Raw genomic sequence first — 24,504 nt, forward strand, 5'->3', positions numbered from 1 at the left:
GTAAATCTAAAGGTAGGACCCGGAGGGTAGTAAAACTCCCCACAAAGGTATAGAACACTGTTGAGTTTGTTTAGTGAGGATGAGGGTGATGTACTTCTGGACATGCTGAGGTTAAGATATAATCAGGGTTTTGATGGAGACATACCAGAAGCAGTTAGAATCATTTCTGCAGCTCAAAGAAAAAAATGGGTCCAGAATTACAAACTTGGCAGTTACCTATAGAAAGATGATAAATAGACCTATGACACTGAGTGAATTCACAATCAAAGAGTAAAAAAGATAGAAAAGTGGGAATAGAATAATTGGGCAAAGTTTCATTCAAAACCTGATGGATGATCTGTAAAAGAAAGAGATTACAAATTGGACCCCATTAAAATTTAAAACTGCTGATCTTTGAAAGATACTGTTAAGAAAAACCACACGCTAGAGGAAAATATTTGCAGAATATTTGTATGATAAAAGACTTACATCCAAAACATATAAAGAATTCTCAAAATGTAAGAAGGAAATAAACACCTTGGTTTAAAAATAAGCAAAAGACTTGAACAGATACTTTGGCAAAGAAGATATACAGATGGCCAATAAACACATGAAAAGATAATCTTCTCTTCTTGGGCAAGTATTTGTAAACAGTAGACTGACAGCAGCACAGATTCAAAATAATAACATACTTTTCATATCATATACCTGTGTCGTACTTATCACTTGTCAGACACAGTTTTAAGCACTATATAAATATTAGCTCACTTAATGAGTTAACAAAGTAGTGTTTTAATTAACTATTCAGTGATAAAGAAATTGAGGCACAGAGAGGTGAAGGAATTTGCCCAAGGTCATATAGATGGTAAGTGGCTAAGCCCAGATTTGAACACAGGCATTCTGGCTCCAGAGCCTGTGCTCTTGGCTATAACAATTTGAAGCCTCTACAGAAACCAGCGAGTATATATTGAGTGCCTACTCAGTGCACACATTATAGAATCACAAGAAATGGATTAAATTTATTTCCTTTCCTAGTGGAGCTTAAAATCTAGATAGAAAGACAAGTCTATGCACACCAAACACTTGTCTGCAAATAATAATGATTCAAGCTTTAGAAAATAGACAATAAACATGTTGAACATCATCATGTTGATTAAAAGACAGGATCTTATTATAACAATTAGGAATTATTGAAAACATTCTAGACCCTCTGTAGTTTAGAAGTTCTTTAGAGAAAAACAAAGACCACAAAGCTTTATAAGAATTCAAACAGGTAATAATAGTTTGGACATTTAAAAATATTCTTCTACAATCTTTTATGCTAGTACAATTGTCAGTAAAAATATTTATCAATTATCTCTTTCATGCTTGATAGAGTCCTTGTGATTTAGGTTGTTTCTAATAACTTAATGTAAACAAGCATGAGCCTTGTCCAAATATGACAATGATCTAATTCAATTACCCCCTCTATGTTAAACCTGCAACTGTCTAGTGAGCTGAACAATTCCTGTTAGCCGGCTGTTACTTCAATAACACTAAAGATCCATCCTTATGAGCCCTGAGTTACTGTCCTGTTTTGTTTTTGTTTTGCTTTTCCATTTTCCCAGAATGAAAACTGCAATAGAAGCATGATAAAATGTAAGACTATAAGCAGAAGAAATCCTTATTAATTGACTTTGATTAAAAGAAAATAGCATCTTTGAAGCTGTACCTACAGAAGTCATCCTGTGAGACACAGCAACTCCTGTGAGGTCTCAGATTCACTCCATTCTAGCAGCCCAGCCTGAAAAGGGGTCGAATGTGTGTGTGCCACTAACAACTGTGACTGTGCAGGAGGTAGGCAGGAAAGAGAAAGGAGAGAGACAGACAGTGGGGAGGGGAAATGGAGAAAGAATCAAATGAGGGAGGAAATAAAAATGAGAGAGAGAGAGAGATTGTAGGAGACGTGAAAGAGTGAAGGATCGGAAGGAAGGGTGGGGGATGCAAAAGCCAGATTTTTATTGGAAGCAATTGAAGTGGTTGCTATGAGACCCGCTCGAGCAGAGGACCAGCAGCCAGCCCGACGCTGATGGTTCTTACCTCGTACTAAAACCTTTGCTTTGACACAGTTTTAGAGTTGCTTAATATTCGAGCAAGCACCTGACACGGGTGACTTTCTCCTTCTTTTTTTCCTCCAGTCCCTCGGGTAAGATGGAGGTAGAAAATGAAGCCAGCTGCTCCCCAGGCAGCGCATCAGGCGGGTCCAGAGAGTACAAGGTGGTAATGCTGGGAGCAGGGGGAGTTGGTAAAAGCGGTAAGTTTTCACACCAAATGCTGGGGAAGGAGGGACCTCTATAGAGACAACTCTATAGAGTGAAAGAAAAATGATATTGCTGATGCTGTTAGAGGTGAACTGTGGCAGTTAAACACAGAGTATGGGTCTGGCAGGATGCTCCAAAGTGTCAAGACTGTTAAACCGATGCTGATGAGTCAGGAGAATGCAGACAGCCAGTGATGATCCACAGAACTTTAAGAGGATAATTGTTTTCTTTGATTTCACGCTGGGTGATATTTGCTCTTAGTGTATAGGTCTTTTTTAATAATAAAAATATGTATGAAATTGTCATGGTATGAGAAAAATGTGCTCCTATTCTCAAAAATCTTCACATAAAGAGGTGCTATGAATACTCAATTAAACACAGTTACAAACATAGACATATACTCAGGATGATGGGTGTTGATTGTTGTGTTTGTTTCTTTCATTAAGAGGCTCTTTTTCCTCATCTGTAGTCTGACATAGTGTGTGTGGGCTTTGAATACAAAAAGAAAGTTGGTTTTTGAAAGTGGCAATGATTTATGGAATGATATTCGTTGTGAGTCTTGTGCACGGTGATCAAACTAAACTTTGTGGTCAATTAAAGGAGAAAGCTACACAAATAAATGAAGATGAGGTGATAATAGGGATGAAGAATAACAAATTTGTTTTGGTACATGAAGAACTGAAGTGTCAGTTGTTGGGATTCTTGAGGAGCCTAAAAGGCCAAGTATAAAAAATTTAAAAAAATAGATACATAGTAGTTTTTTTGGCTGATCAAAAGTTAGATAGCTCGGAGCTATGGCTATCACTAGAAAATAAATAAATATAGCTTTTTATATAAATATTAAATATCTCCACTGGGAATATATCTTTGGGAATTCTAAAGGGTAGAAGAAATATTATAGTTAGCATGGACAAAAAGCATCAAAACAAATCAATAGTTTTAGTGTTGACAAAAAAATTAAAAGTTGAAGACAGTATTTTCGGCAGAAGAAAACAAAAAACTAACAACTTTGGTGGATGAGTCCACAAGGGATAGGAAAACCAAACAGGAAAGGAAGAGGAAGGAGAGTGTGACTTTAGTGGACAACAAAGTTAAAGACAGCAAGAAACATAAAATTCAGCACCCCCACCTCTTCTCCTCACCCTACAAAAGAAAATTCTCATAAAAAATAAAAGAAATAGGTACATCTGGATGTGGTCAGTAGCAAAATGCATATCAAAGTGAAAAAAATTATTCATCTCTTCTAGGGAGGCAAAAATGTGAAAGAAAAGCTTTGTAATTGTGTATAAATGAGGAATTTTTAAAAAGCTTTCTCCTCTAAATATAATGATTTGAGAAGGAAGGAATCAAAATAGGTTAGGATTTAAGGAAGGAGGAAGGTATGCAGGAAGGATAGAGACAACATGATCTATATAAAATGAAGTTATACTTTACAAGAATCCAGTCAGATACAGTGAGGAAGAAAGAAATAAACAATGTGAGAATAAAATACTGAAGAAGAGAGAAAAACAGATTTAAAAAAAAACAGGCAAAAGGCCAATTCACATTAAATGCCACCAGCAGCTTGTGATGTCAGGGAGATGCTGAAATTGTCGCAATAATGTGCCTCTGTATTGCTTTTGTTTGCTGGTTAGGTATTTGCTTTTAGGAGCTTGGGGGATGTGGGGATAGAGTGACTGATTTTTAGCCTACTTCATTTTATTCCATGGAAATGAAACTTGGAGAGAAGATATTTTGGACAGGAACATCCTTCAGCAACACACTTTTCTTGTGATATTGCTGATATTATAGTGGTGATATTTTATCTTCTATTTTGATCTCTCCCAAGTATTATTTGTGCTGATCGATCATTGTTACTGTTCCAATGACTATGGATTTTCAATGTGACACATGGCCCACAGAGTGGCCTGGCTTGCTCTCATCTTTGCTTTGTACAATAGAAGTCAATTCGTAATTAAGTACTTGAACTAAACTTTTCCAGTGAGATGAAAAGACAGGAATGACCAGCTCATTCTCAGAGAAAGATAAGGATAAAGAGTGTAAACAGCTCAGTTGTAAATGGCAGCCTTGGCTACTACACCAGAGAGTATTACTCATATTACAATTTCACACCTGGAAAATGCTGTCCTTATGACTAAATGTTTGAAATCACAGTGATAAAATTATCTGGTCCTTGGACTTTCCCCCTGTGACTTACCTGATGTTCTTCTATCAGCATATAAACATTCAAGCACTGATTCTCAATATTAACCTTCTATTGAAGGTTAAAATATTCGCTTTCAAATGAGCTAAAAATACACATGGTTTATTTTATTTCATTTGAGCCTAGGCTGGGGTGCAGTGGCATGATCATGGCTCTAAAATATATGCTTTAAAACCTACTTTTCATATCAAAGACTTAGATCAACAGAGGTATATGAAGGAATTGTATAACCCCATTACCCTGGGTTGTGTGAAGAGATTTCCAGAAGAGATTTGCTCTTCTGAAGAAACTAAAGAAGATGCATCAAGCTACCATCTGTTTCCAATTCTGAGAGTCAAGTCCAAGTCAGCCTTAAACATGGATTAAAAACTCAATTTATGGGCCGGGCGCGGTGGCTCACGCTTGTAATCCCAGCACTTTGGGAGGCCGAGGTGGGCGGATCACAAGGTCAGGAGATCGAGACCACGGTGAAACCCCGTCTCTACTAAAAAATACAAAAAATTAGCCGGGCGTGGTGGCGGGCGCCTGTAGTCCCAGCTACTCGGAGAGGCTGAGGCAGGAGAATGGCGTGAACCCGGGACGCGGAGCTTGCAGTGAGCCGAGATTGTGCCACTGCACTCCAGCCTGGGCGACAGAGCAAGACTCCGTCTCAAAAAAAAAAAAAAAAAAAAAAAACTCAATTTATGGTGACTATAATTTTTAAAATCTTGGAGATTTTCTATGTATATTAATATTTATTCTTTCTTCTTTTTCTTTTTCTTTTTGTAGAGATGGGCTCTCACTATGTTGCCCAGGTTGGTCTCAAACTTCTGGCCTCAAGCAATGCTCCTGCCTCAGCCCCACAAAGTACTGGGATTATAGGCATGAGCCATTGTGCCTGGCCTGAGAAATGTTTTTATCCATGTTTTACCAAAATATTTTTTTAATAGAAACTTTTAAAAGAATTTGCAACTTTACTGAAATAGGAATTCCCACAAGATTTAAAATATGTCAGTTAATGAATGTACTTTATGTGAGGAATTTTTTTTTTTTTTTTTTTTTTGAGACGGAGTCTCGCTCTGTCGCCCAGGCTGGAGTGCAGTGGCACAATCTCGGCTCACTGCAAGCTCCGCCTCCTGGGTTCACGCCATTCTCCTGCCTCAGCCTCTCCGAGTAGCTGGGACTACAGGCGCCCGCCACCACGCCCGGCTAATTTTTTGTATTTTTAGTAGAGACGGGGTATGTGAGGAATTTCAAACCACAAGTAATCAGTAAAGTTTACTGAGCACATATTATGCACAGTCCTATACTAGTTACTATGAAGGACATAAACATTTATGAAGCCCCCATTGCATGGCAGGCATGGGCTACATGTATTTCATGCTTATACTCAGTCCTAACCACAGTCAAGAGTCGGTATTTCTATTTCACAGATGAAAAAACAGAAGTCAGAAAAATAACTTGTGCCTGGTCATGGGGTTCTGTGATCTTTTATCTAACTCTACTACATTATGTTTAATGCTCTGAGAAGAGCAAAGAGTTGCATCACTCACTATTAAGAAGAAAACAGATTCATTGATAATGCATTTCCTAGGTCTTGAATGTTATATTTAGAAGAGATCTTAACCATCTAGGCTATCACTTCGATTTATACATCTATGCCTCTTTAATCTTTAACCTAATTGAACACTATGCATAATACTTCTGTATAAATATATAATATTTATATTTGTAGTTATATTTTTATAATTAAAAATTGTATGTAATATTGTCCAAGAGTGTTACTAACTGCAGAGAAAACAGGGATACACAAGAATTATTTGGACAATGGCCAAACTGAGGCATTGAGAGGCGAAGAGACCTGCAAAGGTCATTTATACAGCAGTGGCAGAGTCAGATCCAGAATCCAGTCCTTCTGACACCATTGAAGCTGCTTTTCCATCACTCCCCAATTTTTACACAGAGTAAGCTGAATCAAAACTGCACCATACAAAGTAACAGATATGTATACAAAGTCACAGATGTTTAGGAGGAAGAAGTATAGAGATCTAATGTATAGGATGAGGACTATAGGTAATAATATTTTATTTGGGGTTTATGCTAAACTCGTAGATTTTTTTATGTTTATTTGTACATAGTAGGTGTATATATTTTATACATGTATATATTTATGGAGTACATGAGATATTTGGATGCAGGCTTACAGTGTATAATAATCACACCAGGGTATGGGGTATCCATCACCTCAAGCATTCATCATTTCTTTGTGTTATAAATCTTCCATTATACTTTTTTCTTATTTTAAAATGTACAATAACTTATTCATGACAATAATGACCATGTTGTGCTATCAAATGTTATATCTTATTCAATTCCATCTAACCACAATTTTATACCCATTCACCATCTCCACTCCCTCTTCCTACTACCCTTTCCAGCCTCTGGTAGCCATCATTCTACCATCTCTATGAATTAAATTGTTTTAATTTTTAACTTCCACAAACGAATGAGACCATGCAAAGTTTGTCTTTTTCTGTCTGGCTTATTTCACTTAACACAATGATCTCCATTTCCATGCGTGCTGTTGCAAATGACTGGATCTCATTCTTTTATATAGCTGAATAGTATTCCACTGTGTATATATACCACATTTCTTTTATTCATTCTTCTGTTGATGGACACTTAAGTTGCTTCCAAATCTTGGCCATTGTTACTAGTGCTGCATAAATTAGTAGATTTTAGCTGCTGTTACTGCCACCCCCTATAAAAAGTAGCTATGTGAAATGATGGATGTACTAATTTGTTTTCCTATAGTAAATATTTTACTATCTATGTGTATCCCACAACATCATATTGTATACCTTAAATATACACAATAAAGTTTATTTTAAAAATAAGACTCATGATGAGAAAACTACTTAAGAAACAACACACATATATATACACACACACACATTCAGTGAAATAACATTAAATTGCAGTAGAATAGAAACTTATATTACAAACTGTGATTAAAACTAAAACCAAAAGAAAACAAAAAAGACCAATTATCCAATAAAGTTCAGTATGTTAGGCATCTTCATTTAGCCTTCTATCTCATTTTGTTCCACTGCCTGCCACTCACCCACCCTAAAAAAAATAAAATAAAAATAATCTCATGGTTACAGTTTTAAAGTTTTATGGAGCCTAAACAATCCTTATAACAGTTTTAAATATTGACCTTTGTCATTGTGGTTTGAAACAGCAAGGCCATTCCTCAATGTCAGAGCATGATGAAATATTGCCTTCCTTGGCTTCACATCTGATTCTCCAAGTTCGGAATCAAATTTATTCAACAGATTTTATTTAATAAAAATAATATCTTATTTTCCAGGTATTTTGGAAAATATCTGCATTTGGGATTTATGCTAAGTTTGTAGGTTTTTATTTTACTGATTTTTTTATTTTTATGGGTACATAGTAGGTATATATATATACATATTTATATATATATATATGGAGTGCAGGAAATATTTGTATACAGGCATACACTTAACATAATCATAATGTTTTAAGATTTAAAGAATTTAAGATTCATAATGATCATATTTTGCAAAATAAGATATTATTGCATAAAATTGAGTAAAAATAACATTTTACCTATTCTGATTATGATCTTATTTGATCATAAAATAAGAAGGCAAGTAGGAGAGGTATCTAAGCACAGAACTATGAAGAGATTTGTCTAGTAGGAAAGTCAGAAAATAAGGACTGGACGTGAGCGCAGGCTTTCTACATCTAAATTGTTTTTCTATCAAATTGTATGGGAAAAGCAGAAAAAGTTTCCCAATGTCAGATGAGAACTTTATGTCCTTCTCTGGTCCCTAGGACACATCTTGGAATTATTTGGCAAAATGTTGTCTTAACATACATCTTCGAGTGTGAAATATGTATGAAACATTATGTAAGTCATTCAGAAGGGGGGTGGGGTTTTTCATAACTATGATTTCAGGTGATTCCTGACCTCTGGAGTGCACCACCTCGTGGTGGAAAATTTGCTGTAATGTGTAATACAAAACAGTAAGTTTATATCAGGCTTCTAATGTAAGAGCTTTGGAAACTCAGTATAATGGGTGGCTATAAGAGATATGAAAGCTGAGAAGAAATCACAGCATAGATGGTATTTAAATTATGTCTTAAAGGATGAGGAGGATTTTTTTGATGCTGAAGAAGAAAAGTATGGGGAGATCCAAGGAAGATAATTGAACATAAAGAGTGTATACAGGGGCACAAAGGGATGTGAAGGCTTATAATTTTTAATGGCAGCATCTTGATAACTTAGTGTCTCTAAGGAGTAGTTGAAAAAATACCTTTTGAGATTTGCTCAATAGATGCTTTAGTTAACTGTGAAAAAGATACACAACACAAATAAACTGAAAATACAAAACGTATTAGGGAACTCAGAATTTATTAGAATGTTTCCATTGTGAATTCTTTGTAAAGAAAAAACTCATTTGTAAAATAAACAAACATATTCTCTCCCATGGCCATTTGCAGTTTGTCCCCTCTGTAAATTCAGTTTCATGTAGCAGGATTTTATAAAGAGAAAGCGGTAACAGTATCTCTGAGGTAAACGGAAAGCAGCATACAACCAATTCCTTCCACCTCAGTGAATTAGGAAAGCAGGTAGGAAGTTGAGCCTTTATCGGATGAATTAAATCAAGGCAAACAACCAAGTGCATAATTCATGTCCCAGAGCCTCTGTGTTTTACTTCATTAGCAGAACTTTGAGTCTGACAAAGCTGAACAATTGTCACATCCTGGCTATGCGTTATCCTAACCCTGTGGACTGTAAGGCTAAAGAAACAAAATAAACAAGGGGAAAGTAAAAAGATTTTAAGATTCCAGGGCCTTCTGTTCTCACCCTTAATTGTTACCACCTCAGTTGTACTGCAGACCATCACTCACTGCAATACTGTCAGGAAGCATTAGCCAAGAGGTCTAAATAAGGCTCAGTAAAAAAGTAAATTGGTATCTACTCACTCAAATAATGATTGAAAATAGAATTCAGGCAAAAGGCTTTGATTGACAACATCTCCAAGATTATATGCACTCTGTAGATTTTAAATTGATGAAAGAGAGTTTCTACAGCTCTACATGAGTACTATACGACATGTCTGCCCCATCTATGACTGGAGATGAACGAGCATGTAATGATCCCTCAATGAACCCACATGTTGCTGAGCTCTTTACGTTCAGGCATTTGCTTTGGTGTTCTGCTGGCTGATGATCTGTCACATTCCCCTGCCTAACTATACCCCTCACCCTGCCTTGAACTTGTGAGGAAGGCATTACTGTCTGCGTTTTATAAATGAGAAAACTGAGGTACGCATGCAAACAACATAATATGGCCCAAGGCACATAGATATTAAATGATGAACCTAATGTGCCTACATATGGATGTCTAAGTTCGAAGTTTACATTATTTTTATTTTCTCACCTGAAAGTTTTTATTTTTTGAAGACATGATACAGTGAACCTGAGTTCTAACTTCAGCTGCATTTTTTTTTTCTTTTTTGAGACAGATTCTCGTTCTATCACCCAGGCTGGAGTGCAGTGCAAGCTCTGCCTCCTGGGTTCACGCCATTATCCTGCCTCAGCCTCCCCGAGTAACTGGAACTACAGGCACCTGCCACCACACCCAGTTAATTTTTTTTTTTTTTTGGTATTTTTAGTAGAGACGGGGTTTCACCATGTTAGCCAGGATGGTCTCGATCTCCTGACCTCGTGATCCGCCCGCCTCAGCTTTCCAAAGTGCTGGGATTACAGGCGTGAGCCACTGCACCCGGCCGCATTTTCATACATGTATTTTAAACATCACACAAAATCATCTATATGAAAATATTTCAATATTTTTAATTTTCTACATAATGGAGAGTGCTACCCTTATTAGATGGGGTAGTGGGTGGCATGAGGACCTCTGACTAAACATTTTAGCATGGAGGTGCCAAAGATTGGTTTGTTCTTGTCTATTCAGAGACCCCTGGGGGCTTCAACCACATAGAGAGAAGGTGACAATTCCTTTCAACTTGAGAAAACCAAGTAACCCAGTAATTACAGGAATTTATTGAAACCTGGGGTCATGCTAACAAAGAAAGTAAACAGGGTGCTGAGTAAACCATACAGATTTTTGAAATTAGGTGCTGATTTACTTAGGGAAGCATATTTTCTTTAAACATATACATTTTGGAATAATTAATAGAAACTGACAAGAGTGTTTGTGTGTGCATGTGCGTGTGCGTGCACGCATGCGCGCCTAGACCTGTGAAAAGCCCACAGATATGACCAAGAATTAGACACAGCCTCTGCCCTGTCCACCAGGGTAACAAACAAGATGTATAAACAGACTTGTGAGGCAATGATAGAGATGTATAGGAGGTATTTTGGAAGCAATGAGAACTATGGCTTAGGAAGTTAAAATGACCCACCATACATCGTTCAGCTGTTCATTTGTAGCACTGGGACGAGAGTCTCCTGACTTTCTAGAGCATGAATTTTTCCAATAGGCCATGCTGCCTCCCATAAACCAGCATAAAATCTCACTGGAGATCAACCTGCTGCCTATGACTGATTATTTCTGTGCGTGTGTGTGTTTGCAGTGTGCTGGGATTGCGACTGTACACACTGACAGACGGTGGTCCTCTGTACTGCTCACACACATGCAAGGTGCACTCCTATCAATGAATCTGGCCATTTGCAAAGCCTATCAATGATATCTACTCAATCATTTGGGCTTTCCTCATAAATACCAGCTTTCTGGTGACCCTGACCAAACAGTGCCATCTGTCCTTCTCATTGCTCAGCAGGGACCAGCTAAGTGTCGTTGCTAGTCACTCTGCCAGACCATCATTTCTGCCCTTTTTGCCTACTATCATTCTACTTCAGCTAACACCACAGCTTCAGCATGAGAGTATTGATAGTTCTGGTCCCCATATACTCCAAGCACTTCAGCATCCTGCCACTGCTATGTGTATTGGGCAGATAGAAACCTGATTCTTGCTAAAGTATATGTGAAGGATGTAAAGCCGAAGGGGGAGTGGGGGATTGGGGCCTCCCTGGAGATGTTGCATTGAAAAGGAAATCAGAGAGAAAACTATATTTGCAGTCCCAGGAAAAAATCTTTAATTGAACTGAAATGAGATAGTGTAGATAATTTGTGATCTTACAATGGAACACCGAAGAAAGATTTTTAACTATTATAGTTAGAGAAGTTGTGGTGGTGGTGGACGAGGGAAGTTCTTTATCAGAAGATTTCCTGTATATGTGAAAGTCAATGTTTGGGTAGTCACTTATTGAATGAATCAGAAGTCCTTAGACACTTTACCAGTTCACAGTCCCTCTTAATGTGCTTTAAAATGCGCAATAAAGTGTGTGTTTGTGTTCATAAATCTGTGTGCATTCACACAAGAGGAATGTTTCTTGTTTTGTCCAAACTATTATTCTTTCAATTTCTTCCTGCAATGAATGGCAAAATAAAAGCGAACACTTCTGAGTTTTGCATATACCTGACCCTGTTCAAAATGCACTAAATATGTTAATTTATTAAGTCTCACTAAACCCAGCAGTGTGGGTGTGGTTAATATATCTAATTAATAGATGAGAACAGTAAAGCTTGAAGATGTGAGTAATTCACTCAGGAACCCAGAGCCTGAGGTGACTATGCAGAACTCAACCACTGCCAGAGCTGAGGCCCTTAACCACTGTCCAGTGTACTCCTTACCATGTATTATTTTGATCAACCTTCAATCTGTAGAATGAAGCCCCAGCAAAGAAGTGATGACAGAATAATGTGAACTGGGGGTTTGGGTAACCTAGGACATCCATATTTGTCTTTTCTTATCTGTAAAATGGGGATGACAATAATAACTACTATAATGCTTCATACTCAGAATATTAATGACATGGCCTGGCACAAACTGTGGGACAATGTTTATAACATAAATGGATAGCTTTGTTTTTATTTATTTACCCTTAACAACACTTGACGTTGCACGGGTCACTTAAGCTCTTTGAGTCTCCCTTTTCCTCATTAAGGGCTTTAATTAAAATATCCTCAGAGAATTGCTGGGTAGGTGACACTGGAAAATATTAAATAAAAACTATAGATTATAGTGCCCAATATTACACCTTCATTAAAACCGCTCATTCCCTCCCTCCCTTCCTTCCTTCCTTCTTTCCTTCCTTCCTTCTTTCCTTCCTTCCTTCCTTCCTTCCTTCCTTCCTTCCTTCCTTCCTTCCTTCCTTCCTTCCTTCGTTCCTTCCTTCCTCTTTCCTTCCTTCCTTCCTCTCTTCCTCCCTTCCTTTTTTTTTCCTTCCTTCCATGCCTCCACCTAAGGCAGTTTACCTATGTAACATAGGGAAGAGTAGTGACACATATTTCAGATAGGTCCTAGGAAAATGCAATTTGGGTTGAATATTGTAGAACTGCCATTGTCTATGCACCTGCTCTATTCCTGTTCTTGCTCTCTAGATCCTTATATTGATTAGTTTCTGCTTTGGTCTCTTGAGTGGTAATTTCAGTGACAGTAATAAAAGTAGTTTACTAGTTACCTTAGTAAACAATCCCTTTATTCATCATAATTGATCCATACCACACACAAACACGCACACAGACACACACACACACAGTGCACTGCCTGTTAGAGAAAGGACTGGAGGACAATTGCCTGCTACAATAACCCACAAAGGGCCTGATTAGAGGGGCTATGGCTTTTAACAGAGCATGCTTCTGCTTGAATCCAGACTGAAATTAATTTTTCCAATATGTGTATTGTTTTAATACATTTTGAGTAATATGACATGTCTTCCATTCTCCATAGTAGCAACACTGAACATTTAAAGGGAAAGAGTCATATTTAATGGTTGCAGGAAAAGCTAATAATAACCTACATGGATATAGATTTTTGTTTAATTGAAGAAATCATGCTCTTTATTTGGTAGCAAAAGGGCACATCTTTTATTTGAAATTGTAAAAAACTTTAGCTAATTGGTTCCTGCCTATTATATTTATTTATTTATTTACTGTTTAGAAATATTTCTTACTTTATTCCAATATTATTATCTTAGGACTGAAATCAGTGGAAAAACATTAGGGATTTTATATGGGCAAATTCTGAGTAACAGAAGTCTGGAACACCTCAGAATCTTTTTTTTTTCCCTTTCATTTTTAGTTGACAAGTAATAATCATATGTATTTATGTGTTATTTTCATAGGTGTATACAATGTGTAATGATCAAATAATGGTAATTAGGATATCTATCACCTCAAACATTTATTACTTCTTTGTGCTGTGAACATTAAAACCCTCTCTAACTTTTTGAAAATACACAATAAATTATAGCCAACCACATTCATTATACAGCACTGTGGAACACCAGAACTCATTCCTCCCATCTAGCTGTGATTTTGTATCTGTTAACCAAACTCTCCCCATCCTCCCCTCCCTCTCTCTTCCCAGCCTCTAATGACCACAGTTCTACTTCTATACCAACTTTTTTAGATTTCATTTACAAGTGAGAACTTTTGGTATTTATCTTTCTATGCCTGATTTAGTTTACTTAATGTAATGTCCTCCAGGTGCATCCATGTTGTGGCAAGTGACAGGATTTCATTCTTTTTTCATGTCTGAATAGCATTCCATTACGTATGTATATGACATTTCCTTTATCCATTTATCTGTCGATGGCCATTCAGGTGTATTCCATATCTCAGTTATTGTGCACAGTGGTGCAATAAACTTGGGGGTGTAGGTATCCTTTTGATATCCTGACTCCCTTTTCTTTAGATAAATACCTAGTAGTGGGATTTCTTCTATCATCTTTTAAACCCCCATATCCCACTCTTATCTGCTCTTCATACCACTTCATACCACTGTCCTGAAATACCATTTTGATTCTTCTCCTCCTCAAACAACTAAGATATCTTACTTTATTCCAACACCATCATTTTAGAATTGAAATAGACCCAGACATGTCCTTCCATCACTGTCATCTACCTTCTAGACAAACAATTTTACTTTTTGTCCCCCAAATTCTTAGGACTTCTTTCCCATATTATTCACAAAGTTATTTTAAAATAAGCTCTCTCCTCCTTTCCCTCAATTTGTTCAATTTGATCTGTCCTTTCAGATTCTGCACAAGTACTTCTTGCTCTTTAATATCTTCCCTGTCTACTCCAGTCTAATGTCTTCTCTCGTCTTTATAACACTTAAAATTCTTTCTGATTATTATCCCTTCCAGTAACTATTTACAATTACACAGGTTCTTTGAGCATCTGGCTTGTGGTCTTAAGATATTATTTAAAGTTTGAATTTATATTTAATTTGTTATCTCTTTATATTTAATTTTCCCATTTTAATAGCAAATTCATGAAGAGTAGAAAATAGATTATATATTGTCTTTCTTTTCCCATGATACTTAATGGGAGTAAATCTTCAAAAATATTTATAAACATAATACTCTTGTTCATCTCTGTGGAAATCCAGAGAGTAAGACACCAGGAATATGTAGTAAAATAAAACTAAGCAATATTCTAAAAGTTCACAATAGAGCCATAAATAATAGAGAAAGAAACTGGTACCAAGAGAGAAGTGGCAGGTATGTGAGTATAGGATAAGGGTGTGGCTTGGGAACAACCTAGACTCAGGCTAGCATTAACAATCTTTGGTGACAATGGATTTGAAGGCCAATAAGCCCACCTAGTGTTTAGGATGTTCAGAAACACAAATAGACCACAGGAAGTTTGTCCATCAAAACATGGCAGATAGTCACAAACAAGATATAAATGCTGAGTTAAGGGCCGGGTGTGGTGGCTCACGTCCTTAATCCCAGCACTTTTGGAGGCCGAGGTGGGCAGATTACTTGAGGCCAGGAGTCCAAGACCAGCCTGGCCAACATGGTGAAACCCCATCTCCACTAAAAATACAAAAATGAGCTGGCTCTGGTGGTGCACTCCTGTAGTCCCAGCTACTCAGGAAGCTGAGGCATGAGAATCGCTTGAACCTGGGAGGCAAAGGTTGCAGTGAGCCGAGATCATGCCACTGCACACCAGCCTAGGCAACAGAGCGAGACTTTGTCTCTAAAGAGAAAAATAATAAATAAATAAATAAATGCTGAATTAAACAGAACTGAGCATGCACCAGCAGACAGAATCAGAAGCAGTGTACACATTCCTTGAAAGCAAAAGATTAGGATACCTGACATACGAAACAATGAAAATAACTCATGTTTTATTTCCCAAGCCTTTTCCCACCTCACACCAGAACTGTGAACTGCTCTCCGGGGGAAAAAAAAAAAATGGTTTCCTGAGGGTTGGAGTGAGGAGAAAAGAAAGTATTTTATAAAATGTTATGAGAAGATCACAGCAAATAAGACTTTAGAACATTGTTTACCCCCAAGGTTCTAAGTTCAAAATGTTTACTAACATAACAAAGAACAATTGTTTCTTGGTCACCACTAAGAAAAACTGAGGTAGATTGTAGTTGCAACACTGAATTCTGAATTAGCCACACGTTTCTGCATATGTTTCCTGGGAGCGTAAAAATCATTCTGCATAAGATTTAATTTTAATTTTGATAAGAGGAAATCCCAAGAAGAGAAGACCATAGAATCTCGAATAGGACTAGATTCAAATAAAAGCATCACTTCTCCCTGATGTCAGGAAGCTGTAAAATCAAGAAGGCAAAACTTATTTCATAGGCAAAGTTGTTGCCATTATTAGAAAACAAACAAAACAACAATAAAATGAAAAGCAAATAAACATACAGAAAACAACTTTACTCTCTAGGATTAAAAGTTTTTCCTTCCTATTTTGTCTGCTTTTTTTTAGCTAGCTACTCACTCTTTTCTACTTGCTTTGTCTTAATGAATGAGCTTAAACGATCTAATAGGAGCTTTCACAATTTTTTTAGAGCCACCCCACAAAAGCCTTTAATATTTTTTCTGCCCTTAAAAAATTTTCCTTCTACTTCATCACAGAAAAGCAAATTGAAAACATTTTTACCTAAAATACTTTGCTATGACAAGAATACCAGTGGTCTGCCACTCTTAGCTTATTTATAGATTTTCTGAATGTAATTCTGAGACAGCCTGGCATGTTTGAAACAGCATGGACTTTGAAGAGGGACAGGCATGCATTGAAATTCAGTTCTCCCACTAATAAATCAAGTGACTTTGCTGATTCTTCCTCTTCTTCTAGATCTCTTAATGTTGCAGGACACAGGGCCTCTTCTCATTTTAATTTCCTATGGTAATTTATCCAGTCACATGGCTTCAATATCATTTATATACCTTTATATCTTTGTATTAAATTAAATTTTTATCTAGATTACATTTATATCTAAATTTATATCTGGATAATTAGACATAATTAAAATGACAAAAATTTAAAAAGACTACAATGCTAACCGAGAGGCAGGGTATAATGAGAGTATGAATTCATACAGCCACCATACCAAATAATTTGACACTCGGTACCAAGATGAAGAAATATGTAACTTGATCAGATGATTTAGCAGTTCTACTCCTAGCTATATATACTCAATAGAAATTCACATATGTATGAACAAAGAGGCATGGTCAGAATGTTTACAGTGGCATTATTCCTAATAGTCCTCAATTAAAAGTCTACATGTTCATTACTATGAGCGAATCAATTGTGTTAGAATTTATATATATATAATATACACATACACATTATACATAGACAGAAAATATATGTGCATATATTTATGTGTGAATACAAGCACACACACATATATGTCTGTGCATGTGTGTGTATATACATACATACACACACAAAAGGGAAAGATCACCTATGTAGTCTCCTTTCAAGGAAGGGATAAGGCAGTGATTGGGAGAGGCACTGGGGGATTCTGAAGTCCGGAAATGCAGACTAAAATTCCCCAAAACTAAACCACCAATCTTCTTTTCAAACTTGTTTACCCCCAGCCTCCCTCATATCAGTTGATAGCAACTCCATCTTCCCAATTGTGCAGGTCCAAAACATTGGCCTGATGCTTTACCCCTCTCTTTCCTTCATACTTCCACATCCAGTTCATAAGCAATTTCCTTGGTTTTGTCTTCTATGTATATCCAGAGGTGTCCTTTTTTCAAAACTGAATTGTGAATTGAATTCTAACTTACCATCCTCTTTTTCCTGTATCTATAGTTTTGCACTAACCCTTCTCCATGTTTCAATTGTCTTCTGCAATTTATTAACACAGCAGCTAGAGTGGTCCTTTTAAGCTATAAGTTAGATCTTGTCATTACTGTGCTTTAAACTCTACTATGGCTCTTGTTTCACTCACAGAACTTTTAACAGCCGATGTCACTTCTGTGATCTCATGTCCTACTGACCTCCCTCTTGCTCTCTCTACTTCAGAAATATCAGCTTCCATGCTGTTCCTAAAATATGCCAGACAGGCACACTTCCCTTTTAGGGTCTTTGTGTTAGCTTTTCCCTCTGCCTGGGATAATTTTCTCCAGATATCTGCTTGGCTTACTCTATCTTTTTCAAGCATCTCTCTCCTATTGTTGCATCAATGGACCTGTCCGCACCAGCCTATTCTATTGAAATACCTCACCTTCCTACCACATCCAAATCTCCCTTTCTTTGGTCCACTTTTTTCTTTCTATAGCACCTATTGCTTTCCAATGTAATAACTGATTATGTTACTAGTTATTGTTGGCCTTCCCCAACACTAGAATATCTGTTTTATTCTCCCAACCGCCTAGTGAATAAATGAAATAAAGTTACCTAAACTTGTGAAGCTTCAATGTATTAATCTCTAAAGTATGGAAAATAATACCAACCCTGCTAGTGGGTTGTGAGATTCAGGGCTGTAGCGGTAGAGATAAGAAGTGATAAGACTCTAGTTATATTTCGAAAGAAATGCCAAAAGTATTTAGTGATTAATAGGAGAGTGTTGTGGGCCTAAGCCAAAAATAATTTTGCCATCAATTGAAACGGATTATTCTATGCAAATTTGTCAGAAAAAAACCCTGCAAGATTATTTTAATGTCATGCAGCAAAAGAGAGCATACATGGCTCTTGATATTATAGAGAGACAAAATACACAAATACACATGTGTTTATGATCTTCTGATGCTTATACTCCCATTGAGTTTAAGACTTTTTGAAACAGAACCTATGCTGTAGGGGAAATATGAAGATTAAATTTAATAACCCAAATAAACAAGTGTCATCTGTACGTAGGTATTTGATAAATGTCTGAAGTTACTATTTTTTATTATATTAACAGAAAGACTGATAGTTTATATTAATAAAATGACTGACAGTTAAGGTGAGGAAGAAATACATTAATATATATAAGATTAAAAATGCAAACTTACATTATTTAATGTAATGTTCATTTCTAAATGAAAGGGAGTAAATAAAAACTCGTTTATAGATCATTATAACCTTGGAAATCACACTCTATTAAGGAGGTTTAAACTGAATAATTCATTCATTTAATATGCAGTATAGATGTATTGAGTTCTATAGCTTTCCAGCCATCATTCTGGATGCTAGAGTCATAGAACTAGCCCGAGCCCACACCTTCAGAAAGGCAAAGAGAGACAAATGATAAGGAAATTACAATTACCAAAGCATCAAAGCTGATCTTGTTAGTGCTCTTTTTTCTGATTATCTTTTCCGCATAAGTTTGCTATATATGATTTACCTAGAACCAAAATAGAAAATCAGAAAAGTTCATCTCCCCTTTCCTTAAAAACATATGCCAACAGCATGGAGGTTTTCTTAGGAGCATAGGCCAGATGTTGCCATCCTGTTTCTCTATTTCATCCCAAATATTGACATGACTGTTCATTCCTCTGAGGCTGGGTTTGTTTTGTATAGTATGTGCTTAGGAGTAAAGATTTGAGATCTTGCTACTAGCATTTAAATCCTGGTCCATTCCTTCAGTAATGTTGTGATCATGGGTATATCACTCAGCATCTCTGAATCTTGGTTTTCTTCTCTGTCAAATGGGGTTGATAGTACAGTGGCCTTCCAATGAATTAATGAATAGGCTTCCAATGAATTCTTGTAAATAAAATCCTGAAAACAGTACCTGGCACTTCCTCAGAAGCACTAGTTATTGTCGTCGCGGTTGTTGTTGTTGCTATTGTTATTGTAACCATTATGTCTTTACAAAAAAACCTTCTCTGTCCTACCCAGGCTGACAATTATGTTTTCTCCATTTTTCTCTAAGACTGAGATGACTTTATTCTCCCTTACTTCAATAAAAGCATTTATTATTTACATCCCTATGTGTTACAACGATTCTCTCTTTACCTAGGGTGAAAAGATTCATGTAATCCTGAGCAAATGGGCTTAGAAGGAGGGGAACCAAAGGCTGCTTTTGCTAATGATTTTCTGGGAAAGAAAGTGGCTTCTGATTTCTAAACCCGTGGTTCTTCCCAGAAAGGAAGAGACATGTTTCTGCCATTTTTGAAAACTCTGACCGTAAAAGGTTATTACCTAGAGTCATTCTGATCCCTCAGAAAAGGACTTTCTAATACAACTTCCAACACTGCAAGTTTCTCATGCAGAAAACCTTTAGAAACAAGTGAATTCAAAAGAGAATTTAAGGAACCAGGTTATAGCTTCAGTATTTTGTTCAATTTGAGCTTATCCTGGAAGGTCACACATTTTACATCTCTTTGAGCTGCTCCCCATCACTCCCAGCATGTGCTATCATTTTTAATTTTCAAATTTTATAGCTAGCACTTTAGCTACACCAGCTAATATCTAGCTAACTAATAAGGTCCTCTGCTTCCACCTTTATTGATTAATCATCTGTTGGAGTTTTGAATATCCATTTGTGTTTAATTTGCTGATATTAAAAATGCCTCTTTCCTGAAAGTGATGGATGGTCTTCCAAAGGACAGGACTTTGGTTATGATTTATGTAATAGCAAGTTCACTGGAGCCTGGCTGGAAAACTACCCTTGGAGATCATTGTAATAAAGAGCTCTGTAGTGACACTTTTCAGGTCTTTAAAAGCTGTCTGGTGGATAAAGTTTTCTTTTTATTCAGGTTTCTATGTAGACCTTCTAGCATCAGCCTCCAATAAAACTCGCCCAATGGGAGTTATTGTTTTCTTATGCAAACCCTTTGCTCCAGACAAAAGGAACTTTTCATTGTCTCCCAAGTATACCTTACGTCTCTATACATAACTTTTGCATAAGATATCCTACTCTTTTCCAGTAGCTTTCTGGAATCTTCTCTGCTTATTTTAATTTCACTTATTCTTCAAGAACTAAGAGGTAAATATCCAAACCCACAGTAATTTATTCTCCCTCTCAGTATTTCTACTTTTCGCTGTCTGTGCTATTTATTTAACATTTAACATATTCGGATTTGTATATTTAACCTCCTCTGTGTATGTCCTGTCTTTTCTCTATAATATAAACCCCTGTAAGTTAAGTTTTATATGCTCTATACTCTATGCCAGTACTTCTCAAATTGTCGCTCCCTGGTCCTCACTAGCTACAGCATCTGGGAACTTGTTAGAAATACAAATGCTCACACCACATTTCAGATCTACAAAATCACAAACTCTAAGGGGTGTTTTCAAACCTCCCTGTATAATTATATTGTATAGCAGTTTGAGAATCCCTAGTCTACATGATGCTGCTTTCTCTCTTTCTCATGATAGCAAGGGCTCAGGATATATGGGACACTTGATATTTGTTAGTTAAAATTAGTTTCTTCTAATTCTAAACTACAGCTAACACCCTTTGGATAGGATCAAATATACACCTCTTTCTAAGAATGAAGCTCTTTATCCCTTCATTACATTTTTCTCTCAGTCCATTAGATTTTGTTTTTACCATCGTACTTTCCCAAAGAACTCAAAATTTACTTATTCAAGAAACTGTGGCATAAATGATTTTATCAATTACGTTGAGTAATTTCCCTAGAATTTTAGTTTTATATACTTTTTGAGTATGAATTTCTTGATACATATAAAAAAATCTAACCTAGAAAGGTTGAGAATAAAACAAACACTTGTGAACCACCACCACTCAACTTAGTGGGTAATTATAGTTGTTTTATTAAATATATTTAATCACCAAACAAACATACTAACATGATTTTAAAACCATTTTAGATATTATTGTAGGCTGATAAAAGAGAAATGTGAAAGCAAGAGTATCTCTCCAGTAGTCACCAAAACATAATATGTAAATAATCTGTTCTCATGTATCTGCTAGTATGTGTCTTTGAATGTTATAGGCAATATAAAGACACACTTTCTCCTGAAGTGAAATTTTCCATGTTAAAAATAATCTTCTGTGATATTATACACATGGTGTACTCTTCTTGAAATGTAGATTCATTTTTAGATTTAGGAAATCTGTCACCCCTCAAAATCCCAAAGGATACTGTTTAATAACCTGACAAGGAAGACGATAGTTTCCAGCTAAATTCTATGAATTACTACCATATGGACCAGAGAAATTCAGATAGGCCAAATTTTAAAGTTTCATTCAATTCATCTTGTCTGGTTTGCTGGTGCAAATCTAGAACATCTTCATTAGAATATGTGCTTTCGTGGATTTCTTAACAGACTCTGAGGAAATACTTGTTTACAAGTTGGGATTTATATTCACTCCTCTGTTTCCTTCCTTCCTTTTTCTACTCCAGTGTGAAATAGTCTCAATTTTCCAGGTTGTTCTGCTTCTTGAACATGTGCTATACAAGCATTTTTTTCTTCTAATTATTAACATCTTTACAAAGTTTTAATTACTGTAAACGTAGACATTACTGTGTATAAATTACTACTGTCTCCTAGTAAGCCAGAATCTTTCAGTAGCGAGCTGAGTGACCAACCTCTCTTGACTTTATATTCCCCACCTTTAACATTAGTGTAAAGGAAAAAGGTAGATTTTTTAACATCCATAATCTGTACATAAGTATTTCCAGATATAATAGTGTTAAATATCTTGTCTAATCAAATTATCATGTCATTTGAGTTAATACTTAGAATCTGCATTTGTTGCACAACTGATCAAATCAGCGAGTGCAGTTATACTGCAGATAAGTAAGTGGATAGGTATTAAAGATATAATCCTATGCTATTTGTGTTTAGATACAATGATTACATTGAATTTAAAATTAAGTTTATTATTTTACATAAGATCAAGTAATTTAAACAAATTTTCTCCCAAGTAGTGAGTTTTGAATTTATTTTGTGTACTTGTCTATGTTTTATTTTTATTTTTTTATTATACTTTAAGTTCTAGGGTACATGTGCACAACGTACAGGTTTGATACCTAGGTATACATGTGCCATGCTGGTGTGCTGCATCCATCAACTCGTCATTTTTTAACCCCATCAAAAAATGGGCAAAAGATATGAACAGACACTTCTCAAAAGAAGACGTTTGTGCAGCCAACAGACACATGAAAAAATGCTCATCATCACCAGTCATCAGAGAAATGCAAATCAAAACCACAGTGAGATACCATCTCACACCAGTTAGAATGGCGATCATTAAAAAGTCAGGAAACAACAGATCCTGGAGAGGATGTGGAGAAATAGGAACTCTTTTACACTGTTGGTGGGAGTGCAAATTATTTCAACCATTGTGGAGGACAGTGTGGCGATTCCTCAAGGATCTAGAACTAGAAATACCATTTGACCCAGCAATTCCATTACTGGGTATATATCCAAAGGATTGTAAATCATGCTACTATAAAGACACATGCACATGTATGTTTATTGCAGCACAATTCACAATAGCAAAGACTTGGAAGCAACCCAAATGTCCATCAATGATAGAGTGGATTAAGAAAATGTGGCAGATACACACAATGGAATTCTATGCAGCCATAAAAAGAATGAGTTTATGTCCTTTGCAGGGACATGGATGAAGCTGGAAACCATCATTCTCAGCAAACTATCACAAGGACAGAAAACCAAACACTGCATGTTCTCACTCATAGGTGGGAATTGAACAATGAGAACACTTGTCTGTGTTTCAAAACAGAATGTACCACCTCAGGTTTCTAATGGATGGAAACAACAGTTTATTAATTTATGTCTAATATTTTGACTTATTTTCATTCTTAATTCCTTGATGTCATCTTTTAATATGTCATTCCTTAATATCTACATTAATTCTATTAATTAATTTTGAAGTCTTTCTACAAACAAATTGGGCCTACTCTCAATACAATTTCCCTGAATACATTTTCCCGTGAAACTCAATGCCATTTTCTGTATCATAAAAATCCTGTTTCCTTGAAAGTCTTTTTTAACCCTTCTAATGTCATTTCACTGAATTCAAAGTAATTAACAATTCATGATGCTATCAAGAACCAGATAAAAGAAAATATATTGCACAATATATGACCACTGATCCACATTATGAGATGATTAAAAGCAAGAGAGGTGGATTTGAAGCTAATCTGTAAGCACAGATTTCATTTCCATCTCCAAGTCAGATTTTGTAAATACCCATCTTCTATAATACTACTTCTATTATATTCAATGTTATGAATAGAAATAATTATTCAATTTCTCTTTGGCTTCCCTTGATCTTCCATATCTTCCATCAGAGACATGCCGAATCATATTGGAGCCTGAGACAAAGTGAAAAAAAAACAAAACACTAATACCAATTTTGAAATGTTCTTCATGGATTTTTGCATTAATTTTGAATTTTTAAATATTTACTAAAAGTAATTTTTCTAGATTATTGAATTTTTGGTGCTTGCTCCCCTGCTCCTCTCTCCAATTCTGTGCCTGCCTCACCCCAGTTCCAGCCCTGGCTTTCATTTTCAACTTTGCTTCTCACATATGTTTCTTATGCAATCCAAACCTTCGTAGCTCATTTTGCATAAACTATTTTAATGTACTGTGGAAATGTGAAGATAGTGTGGTGATGGTAAATTTTAGCGTTTCTGCAAGTCAGTGTCAGTACTGACCTGAGAGGCACAACAGTTTTCATGATCTTCATCAGTTCCCCAGTTGTCTCTGGATCCTACACC

At 36.2% G+C, this 24,504-nt stretch overlaps 1 protein-coding gene across 4 annotated transcripts in view; it reads left to right on the forward strand.

Annotated features, from left to right (window-relative positions):
* Positions 1–1,530: 1,530 nt before the first annotated feature.
* Positions 1,531–24,504, forward strand: part of RIT2 (Ras like without CAAX 2) — a 403,073-nt gene continuing 380,099 nt past the window's right edge. The window contains exons 1-2 of one of the 4 annotated variants that reach the window (XM_055233633.2): positions 1,531–1,617; positions 2,157–2,272. In XM_055233633.2, coding sequence (XP_055089608.1) covers positions 2,170–2,272 — 103 coding nt within the window. In that variant the 5' untranslated portion in view covers positions 1,531–1,617; positions 2,157–2,169. Of the gene's footprint in view, positions 1,618–1,980; positions 2,273–24,504 lie in introns of those variants that run through there. The other 3 variants (XM_063646038.1, XM_055233641.2, XM_063645964.1) reach the window with 3 other exon arrangements.

The sequence above is a fragment of the Symphalangus syndactylus genome, chromosome 1 (genome assembly GCF_028878055.3).
Source record: "Symphalangus syndactylus isolate Jambi chromosome 1, NHGRI_mSymSyn1-v2.1_pri, whole genome shotgun sequence".
Lineage (NCBI taxonomy): Eukaryota > Metazoa > Chordata > Mammalia > Primates > Hylobatidae > Symphalangus > Symphalangus syndactylus.